Source organism: Molossus molossus, unplaced genomic scaffold (assembly GCF_014108415.1).
Source record: "Molossus molossus isolate mMolMol1 unplaced genomic scaffold, mMolMol1.p scaffold_m16_p_4, whole genome shotgun sequence".
Taxonomy (NCBI): domain Eukaryota; kingdom Metazoa; phylum Chordata; class Mammalia; order Chiroptera; family Molossidae; genus Molossus; species Molossus molossus.
Window position 1 is genome coordinate 69782702 of NW_023425377.1, and position 9360 is coordinate 69792061.

Sequence of the window (9360 nt, forward strand, 5' to 3'; positions counted from 1 at the left end):
GCCGTTCAAATTGGCCCAGCTGAGCCAATCGGAAAAGGCAGCGATCGCACGTGACCCGGCACCCACGTCCCGCCGGTGTCTGGTCACGTGACCAGAGTTACCGACTCTCTTGCTTTCTGGCCAGCCAGTGCTCCCGGCATCCCTTTTTTTTTTCTCAGCGGCTCTCACGTGGAAGCTCTGCTGGGAGCTGAGTTTGGTGGCGCGTCGGGATTTTTGAGGTGTCGTAGCCACTGGAACCCATCGGCCAGAGCCGGATGCGCCTTTGTCACCTCCTCCTGTAAAAATTGAACTATGCCTCCCCATCTCCATCCAGAAGATACTTGGTAGGAGGTACAGTCTGTGTGCTCAAGGAGAGAGTAGAGGGAACAGCCAGGGGTGGACTTGGTACCCTAGAGACCAAAAAAACAGCCAGACGAAGGGACAGACTAGGTTCCTAAAGAAGGCTCTGCCATATTTTACCTTATATATTTTCCAGTTTAGCAATTTTTACATGGATATGAAAAAAACTCACAAGGATATGAAAATTTTAATGAAATGAATAAACGCTGGAGCAAAACGGTCTAAGCCCTTCTTCCCCCACCTCAAGCTGAATGAAGTGGAACAGACCAGGAAATTCAGACAAGGGCAGGGTCATAAGGAGGACATTTTTTGTGATCTTTGCGCTCTCGGAGGACAAAGTGGGGCCCTCTTCCTCTTAAGAGCAGTAAGGCGCTTGAGATCCTGGAGGACCAGTTTTCCCTTCCCGACCCCACTGACAACAAGGTGGGAGACCTGGCATTCAGAACACTAGTTTTCCCATTTGTCAAATGAGTATAAAAATACATAGATTGCCCTGGCTAGTTTGGCCCAGCGGTTAGAGCGTGGGCCTGCAGTCCAGAGAAACCTAGGTTTGGTTCCCGCTAAGGGCATGTACCTCAGTTGCAGTTTGTCCCCGGCCCTGGTTGGGTGGTGAGGGAGGCAGCCACTCAATGTGTCCCTTTCACGTTGATGTCTCTCTCTCTTTCTCTTCCTCTCTCTCCCTCCCACTCTATCTGAACAAAAAAATGGAAAAATGTCCTCAGATGAGGATAAAAAAAAAAAACACATAGATTATCTCTAACCCAGAAAACTAAATTAACCATCACCAAAATTGTTCTTTTATAACGTGGCATCTACCTCAAGAGGCTCAAGGCCTTTCACTGTATTCAGCCCCCCACCCCATACAATATTTGCTGAATTTACCGAATCAACTAGTGTTCTAATCCCAAAGAAACTCCAGCCCACCCTGAGACTCTTTTGGGCCTCCGGTGGGGCACAAGGTCAATTTTTGCCCCAGCCTGTTGGAAGGGGACAGGTTTCTTAGCCCACTTCCCGTTAGCAAAGTCATTCCTGGCTCCATTCATCCAAGAAAAACAGGTACCTTAGACCTCTATTTCTGAGCACTGACTTGAGAAAGGTCGGCTGGTACCTAACGCCTGTCCAACAGTGGAGCCCTAAAGCAGCAGCCTAGATTTCCCACCTCCACCGGCTGGGCTCAACAGATACCCGACGTGACAACGTGCGGAAATCCGCCACGAACGCATGCGCAATGGCCTCCCTCCGGCTAGTGCTTGGAAACTACAAACTCCCTCCTGCCACCCGTGGGTTTACGGGCTCTGGCTGAGGCTGAAAACCTGAAGATCTGTAGAGCCTTGGAGGTGAGCGTCATGCAGAAAGAAGAGTGAGGTTGAAGGACTGGCAGGTGTGTGGGTTTCCGGAGAGTATGCAAACACTGGGTGTTTTCTGCTCAGGGTTGGGGGTTGCCCCAGATAAGGGTCAGGTGGAGAGGGAGGTAGAGATGCAGGAATGTAACATGTAAAGTTCTCAGCGACTCTGCGCAAGTCTCCAGGGAGGGGATGGGGCAGAATAAAGTGGCCCCTGCTCCCAGTATGGTCTACAGTATTCAGACTCAGAAGTCTTTCCTCTCCCCAGCTGGTGGATTTGAGTACTGAATTGGGACTCCCCTCCCCTCCCCACCCACCTCCATTTCTTAGGCATCTGCTACTGCCTTTCAGGGGATTTCCAAATGTAATTCTCACAACAGCTATATGTGCTGGGCAAACATCTAGAAGCTCTAGGGCAAAAAAGAAACTCAAGGAGCCCAACCCTGAATCTGAGATGGATGACAAATGCCTATCACTTTACATTGGCCTCCCTGCCTGAGCATCTCAGCACACTGCACCCACGTTTAAAGGTCAGCATTTCTGAAACACGACCACCAAACAAGCCAGTTGCTTCACCCAAAAATGACAGCTCTTTGAAACGTCAGGGTTACCATTGACTATATGAACATTAGAACCTGGCTCTAGAGATGGTTCTGCATTTTACCCCTATTTCATAGATGAACCTGAACCACAGAAAGGCTAAATGACTTACCCAAGATCACACAGCTAACCGGCAAATAGTTTGAAGCCAAACTATTTGACTCACCAAAACCTGAAATTTTCTTTTCCTTCCCCCTTCAGACTTTCTGCAGGTCAGAGCTGGTGAGCACCAAGGGAGGTGCCAGGACTCCATCAGCTCCTCCTGCCTCTTGACACTCCAGAATAGAATCTGAGGTGCTGCAGGGGCGACCTACTTCTCCCACGTGTTTCTTTTTAAAGATCCAACCACTGCTGGTGGCCTTAAGGGAGGAGGTAGAGGTGGCTCCATTGGCTATGTCCCCTCTCCCCACACTATATTCCCTAGGCAAAAGCCAGCTCAGCATTCCCAAAGTAGGAAAGAGAGCACTTTGGGCCAATGTAGAAAATAAACCAACTTTACTATGTATTGATGGGAAATGGGAGGGGGTATGTCTCCTGTTCCAAAGCCTGCTTGCTCCCTCTTCAGGCATAGTTTCAGCTTGAGGTCTTTGTACCTGCTGTTCCTTCCACCTGGAATATTTCCTGACTCTTCACTGCCAGTCCCATCTCCTCCAGAACTTGGGATAAATGCCACCTCCTCAGGAAGGCAAGCTATCCCTGACCCACCTAAAATTGCCATTTCTTCCATTCTCATCGCGGCCCCCCTTTTATACTTTTTTTCCCCCTAGAATGTATAACCATCTGATGTGTCCTGTTTTTATTTTGGTTTTTTGTCTGTTTCCCCCAACTAGAATGTTAGCTCTACTAGGAAAGGGAGTTTTGTCTGTTCTGGTACTCCAACCCAACCCCCCCCCACCCCACCCCCAGTCTGGATTCTGGCAGAGTCTGAAGCCAGACAGGTGCCTCCTCAGCTCTCTCCCAGGACCATAAATAGCTGTCTGCCCTTCCTCCCTCTGCCTCCACAGGTCCCGGTGACCACCATGATATCCAAGTCCTGGTAGGGGAACCTGACTGAGGGATAGGCTGGAGTATTGAGCTGCTCAGCATTTAGGCCTGGGAACGCCTGAGAGGTGGGGCCATGTTGGGGACCCTGGATCTACTAGGTTTGAGAAGTTGAAAGGCAAGGGCATCTTAAAACATTCCAGTGCCATGCCCTGACCAGCTGGGCTCAGCAGTTAAGAGCATCGGCCCACGGACCAAAGGGTCTCAGGTTAAATCCCTGCCCTGGTCGGGGTCATGTGGGAGGCAACTAGTTGATGTGTCTCTCTCACATCAATGTTTCTTTCTCTCTCTTCCTACTTCCCTTCCAGTCTATCTAAAAATCAATGGGAAAATATCCTTGGGTGAGGAGTAACAAAAAATAAAATAAAACATTCCAGCTCCACCAAGATGAACAAAGGGGCCAAGAGGGCACATAAGTACAAGAAGCATTAGAGGGGCATAAGGGGAGTCAGACTTCCTTTAGGACACCCTGTCCCCTAACATGTCATCCCTGCAAGGTGGGACAAACAAGCCTCTGTGTGCTCCTTCTGAGTTCCTTTCCCTGTGTGCTCCTTCTCCTGTGTTCCTTTTCCTATGTGCTCCTTCTGATCATATATACAGCCAGGTGGGACAATCCCAGCCTCCCTGGAAGGACTGCAAATAGTTGGAAAGACAGAGGAGCCTCACTGAAATCCAGATCCTAGCCCTCCTCACCTCTGCACTGTCAATAGCCCATCACCTCTGCTCCACTGATCACGGCCCAGCCTCCTATCTCCCAGATTCCAGCCCAGCCTCCTATCTCCCAGTTTCCACCCCAGCCCCACTTAAGCCAGATGGATCCTGTTAAAATAGAAAACAGACTGTGTTGCTCCTTAGCTCAAAATTTCCAAAGGCTTCTTCTCACTAAGAATAAAGTCCCAAGTTTCCACCCTAAAACACAAGGTTCTATATGTAATCCACCCACCCTCCTCACTCACCTGGCTCCAGTCATATGGGCCTCCTTGAAGCTCCCCATAAGGGTCAGGCACTCTCCTGCCTGTCTTTACACTTGCAGTTCACTTCACCTGGAACTCATTTCCTCACCTCCCTCAGGTCCCTGATCAGATTTCAGTGAAAATAGACACCCTCCCCACAGCCTCTACCCAGTATTTCTTCACAGGCACCTCCCAAAATGGCTTCCCTTTTATCTCCTTTCTTCCACAAGGGCAGAGAGCTTGAGTCTTCTGTTCTGTTCATGTGGCCCCAGGGCCCAGCCCAGGCACACAGTAGGTGCTCGGTGTCTGCTGAATGACAACTTTGGCCCAGCCAAACGGGACTGTGAAGAGACCCTTAACATGAGGAGCAACAGTGGGGATGCACTCAGGGGTGGGGAGAAATGGGTCCTGGGGAAGAATCCATGCCTCCTGACAGGGCACACACCCATCCTCCCCACACCCCAGAGTTCCCCTCACCAGGCCAAATCCAGGCTTTGGTGAGTACAGCAGGGTATAGATCGGAAGGAGCAAAGAAGGCAAACTAAGCACACAGCTCCAGCACTAAGTTAAGTTCTTTACTTCCCAGAAGTGATGTCTAAGGGAAAGAGGAAGGGGAGGGTGAGAAAAGTAAGACAGAAAGAGCCAGAGAGATCAAGGTGGTGGGAAGAGAGGGGACAGTAAACCACTGTTTTATGAAGTCTCGGAGGCAAGTGCTCAAGGTAAAAAAGAGTCCTGGAGGATCATCCGTGGCTGCGGGAAGCATCTTGGTTTCCTTCTGTGTTTAAGTCCTTGGGGGGAAAAGACTGCCGCCGCTGCCGCATTAAATAGTTATATACATCGCAGAGTCCCAGGCTGTGGGCAGGCGGGGGAAGGGGGTCATTTCACCAGGGGCCGAGTTTTATCATCATCGCCGCACTGGTGGGCTTTGTACTTTTTCACCTCTGCCATGTACTTGGCCCATGCATCACCTTTACTTGTTAATACCTGTGGGAAGGGGAAGGCAGGGGTACAAGGGAAGTTGGGAAGGGGATACCAGGGAGGCCAGGAACCAGGGTCAGGACTGTCCTAAGACAGCTAACCCACCCCCAATGCCGCCACCCCAAGGTCCTAGGTTTGAAATAAAGACATTCAGAGTCAAGTTATCTGGAGACCTTACTGAAAGCCCTCCTCCCCCACCCAGGACCCCCATCCAAGGCCCAGATGCTAGACAGGGAGGGATAGGGCTGGTTAGCCAGGTGCTGAGGCTGTTAAGGAAAGGCCATGTGGGTAGCCTCCCACACCTGGCCTGCTCACCTCATCCTCCGTCTTCTGCTTCTTGGCTACTATTCCCGTCTTGAGGGCTAGTTTGTTCCCGCCTCTGCGCTTGCCCACCTGGGTGAAGGGACAGAAGACTGCAACGGTTACAGGAGCCGGGCCCGCCCTTGGCGGCGCTGAGGCCCACTACACCTTCCTAGCCCGGCCTGGTGGCCCGTCCTGACGCCGCGCCCAGCTCCGCCAGCCGGCCAACCTGCGCAGCAATCAGAGAGGAGCACACGCGACTCTTAGCGCCTGCCCAGGGCCCATAATGCCCAGGCAGTCCTGGGCCCCCAGGTTGCCCTCCCAGGGAGCGAGAAGAACCCCCACATCAGTGGGGACAGGCTCTATCCTCACTCTCCATACTGAAGCCTCACCCTCCCCTAGCAGTGACCACGCAGGCAGCAACAGATCCTTTTATTAAGCACTTACTGTATGCCAAGCCCTGTGCCAAGTGCTCTGCATGTATCAGCTCCTTTCACTTTCACAGTTACAACCACCCCCATTTTACACATGAGGAAACATCTTTAAGAAGAGGCCTGTACCCTCAGTCATGCCAGCAGCAAACAATGGAGCTGAATTCAGGGTCAAGTGGGTCCAAGCCAAAGAGCAGCATTTTTAACCACCAAGCAACACTATGTCCCCTGCACCTAACCTGGCCTCTTTGAGGGTGCTCCCCCAACAGTCCCTCAATGAACAAATGAAAAAGGCACTGACAACTACTGCTACTCCCACTCAAGGAAGGACACTCAGCTTCCACACAGTTCTCACACCAACCCAGACCCTGACACTTCCCCTTCCTCACTCTGGACTTTTGTCCTGGTCCTCCATCTTCTTCCATTGACTGATGGCTTCCTGTGCCTTCACAGGCTGCAACAGGCTTGAAAGGCATCATCCCATCTCCACCCATCAACCAGACATTAAATGATCTGCCCTGCTGGAGCTAGTCTCACACCTATTTTTGGTGGATGAAGAAACTTGACCGTCAGTCCATTATTCTCAAATCAACACGTTTTTCTCCACACCACAGGGACTTGATCTCAACATAAGACACAAAGCAAGCTCAGAGTAAACAATCAATACAGATGCCATTTATTTAACCTACAGTTTCGCAATCCCCCACTAATGACTTTTGAAGCTGGATCATTCTTTGCTAGGATATTGGGGATTGGGCTGTTCTGAGCATTTGTAGAACACTGGGCAACACCCCTGGTCTCTATTTAGATGTCAGTAGCACACCCTCCCTCAGTTCTGACAACCAAAAACGTCTCCAGACTTTGCTGCTAAATGGGAAAAATCATCCCCAATAGAGAATGACTGGTTATGGCCTGGTAGCTCAGTTGGTTTAGAGCCCCAGTCAGGGCACATACAAGAATCAACCAATGAAGTCATAAATAAGTGGAACAACAAAACGATGTCTCTCTCCCTTCCTCTCTAATTAAAAAAAAAAAATGTTTTTGATAAATAAAAAAGGAATGACTGATTTAGCCCCTTCTGTAAGACAGGCCCCATGCTAACCACTTCTCCAGGATAGCCTCACTAAACTCTAATCACATCAAAAGATGAGGTGATGTCCATTTTAATACAAAAAATGAAAGTAGGCCATCCCAGACGCTCCAGAAAAGGAGCGATCTAGTCTGTCATGTTCACCAAGGCATATCCAACACCTAGCACAATGCCCACCACAAGGTAAGATGCTCAATAAACGGGCACTGGATAAATGAGACTCAGGGAAGCCAAGCAAATTTCCTAAGGTCACACACTAAGCGATCTGAGTCTCTAACCCACAGATCTTAAGACTCCAGATTTTAACTTGCTCCCCTTCCGAATAGTGGTAGATGGTCCCAGTATCCAGTTACGGTACAACTCAAACAGGAATCCTGGTTTCCCCATTCCTGGTTCCCGGTTCTCGCGGGTAGGCTACGTGGGGTCCCTACCTTCGGCCCCAAAACTCTCTCATTGGGAATCCAGGTTCCGCATCTTCAGCTAGTGACCTGGATGTCCCTCTCATGGGGCCGGAAGGTGAACCTGGATCCCGATTCCCTTTCTCGGGCCCGATTCCCCCTGCCAAGGCAGGCCCTGGCGCCCGCCCCCACCCCCGCGGCTCCTTACGAAGCTGAGCGTGGGGCCCGGGCCGCCCTTCCTCTTCGGATCCCCGGGACCCGCGGCGGCGGCAGTAGCTGGCTGGTCGGGTCGCGGCGGGCCCGGAGGCGGCTCTTCCTGCCGCTGCCGCTGCTCCTCCTCCATCTTCCGCTTGAACAGTTCGAGGAAGCTGCCGTCGTTGGCGAACAAGTTCACGCCGCCCGACACAGGGCTCGACATTTCCTCATCCCCGCTCTCGGGTGATGTCCCGGGCCCCGATTCAGCCCATCGGCTACTGCCGCCGCCGCCGCCGCCTGCCGCGGGGCCCGGCGTCTCCCGGCCCGGAGGCTCCGCCCGTCTCCCTCGGGCAGCCATTTTGTCACCAGGTGCCACGCAAAGGACTCTGGGAAGGCCGCTCCAGCCCCGCGCTTGGCGCCGGACTACTCAGGTCCCAGGCAATGCATGCTGGGAAGAGCGGTCTGGCCCGGAAGTGTCTTTAGTGGGGGCGGGACCTAATGGGCGGGGCGGAAGAGGGGTAAAAAACTGGCGTGGCTGACCCGTGGGTTCCGATCCGCGGACTTTTAAATCCAGCTACAGTTGGGCAGGCGTTATGCAGAAGGTCTCCCCGAAAACGGGACTACCGTCTAGGGTTGTAGATGGCTCTCCGGAATAAAGTTCCCGCTTGGGACTAAAGGCGCATAGCTTTTTATGGCTAGACTCCCCTTCTTGGCACCAGAGCTAATCTCAATGAGGAGAGGGATCCCCTTACACTCAGTGGTTCTCAACCTTCCTAATGCCGGACCCTTTAATATAGTTCCTCAAGTTGTATTTTGGCTATCTGCATGTGAGCGGACCACCAAATGAGAGCTCCGTCTGGAGACGGATAGAGGAGTGGTATCTGGGTTCCTAAGACCATCAGAAATATGTGTTTTGCAATGGTCTTAGGTGACCCCTGTGAAAGGGTCTTTTGACCCCCCCCCCCAAAAAAAAGGCTTAGAGGCTGTGTGCTCAACTCACATCTTGGAATATAGGTCCCTAACTAGGTCTATAGAGCATACCTAGCCTGGATCTCCGGACTAGAAATAAGGGTGTTCTCGGTTGGTTACCTGTCTCTGGGATGGAGCTCTCATTTGGGAATGCAGACACAGCTAGCTCCTTGGGCCTGGGGACTCAACCTGAGAATAAGGGTATTATTATTTTATGGACTAGAATATGAAGTGGGGTGGGAGGGAGTTCTAAACTGGAGTCCCCCATCTTAGAATCAAGAGTGTCCACCAAGCCCTGGCTAATGCAACAAAAGGTTGCCGGTTTGATTCCTACTCAGGGCACATGCCCAGGTTGTGGGCTCAAACCACACACACACCCAACCCTGGTAGGGAGCTGCAGGAGGCAGCTGACCAATGTTTCACTCTCACATTGATGTTTTTCTCTCTTCATCACTCTCTAAAAGTAAATAAAAAATATTTTTAAAAAAATGTTTAGCCCTGGCCGGTTTGGCTCAGCGGTTAGAGTGTTGGCCTGCGGTACAGAGAGACCCGGGTTCGGTTCCCGCTAAGGGCATGTACCTCGGTTGCAGTTTGTCCCCGGCCCTGGTTGGTCGTGCGGGTGGCAGCCACTCGATGTGTCCCTTCACAACGATGTTTCTTTCTCTCTCTCTTCCTCTCTCTCCCTCCTGCTCTATCTGAACAAAAAATGGAAAAATGTCCTCA

General features: G+C 51.5%; 1 protein-coding gene across 2 annotated transcripts; it reads right to left on the reverse strand.

The window, feature by feature from the left end:
• Positions 1-4830: 4830 nt before the first annotated feature.
• Positions 4831-8093, reverse strand: TRIR (telomerase RNA component interacting RNase). Of its 2 annotated transcripts, XM_036241685.1 has the most exons (3): positions 7682-8079; positions 5570-5647; positions 4831-5260 (listed from the first exon to the last, which is right to left on the reverse strand). In XM_036241685.1, the coding sequence occupies exons 1-3, from the start codon at positions 8024-8026 to the stop codon at positions 5153-5155; spliced, it is 531 nt and encodes a 176-aa protein (XP_036097578.1). In that variant the 5' UTR covers positions 8027-8079; the 3' UTR covers positions 4831-5152. The 2 variants fall into 2 exon arrangements, with proteins under 2 accessions (XP_036097578.1, XP_036097579.1); XM_036241686.1 differs by lacking the exon at positions 4831-5260 and having other exon boundaries at positions 5571-5647; positions 7705-8093.
• Positions 8094-9360: the final 1267 nt, after the last annotated feature.

Bases quoted from the DNA above. Each gene is read 5' to 3' on its own strand.
- TRIR (XM_036241685.1), bottom strand. From the start codon at position 8,026: ATGGCTGCCCGAGGGAGACGGGCGGAGCCTCCGGGCCGGGAGACGCCG. The intron at 5,648-7,681 runs GTAAGGAGCCGC...CCCTTCACCCAG, and splicing joins CGGGCCCCACGCTCAGCTTC to GTGGGCAAGCGCAGAGGCGG. The intron at 5,261-5,569 runs GTGAGCAGGCCA...CCCTTCCCACAG, and splicing joins AGCAGAAGACGGAGGATGAG to GTATTAACAAGTAAAGGTGA.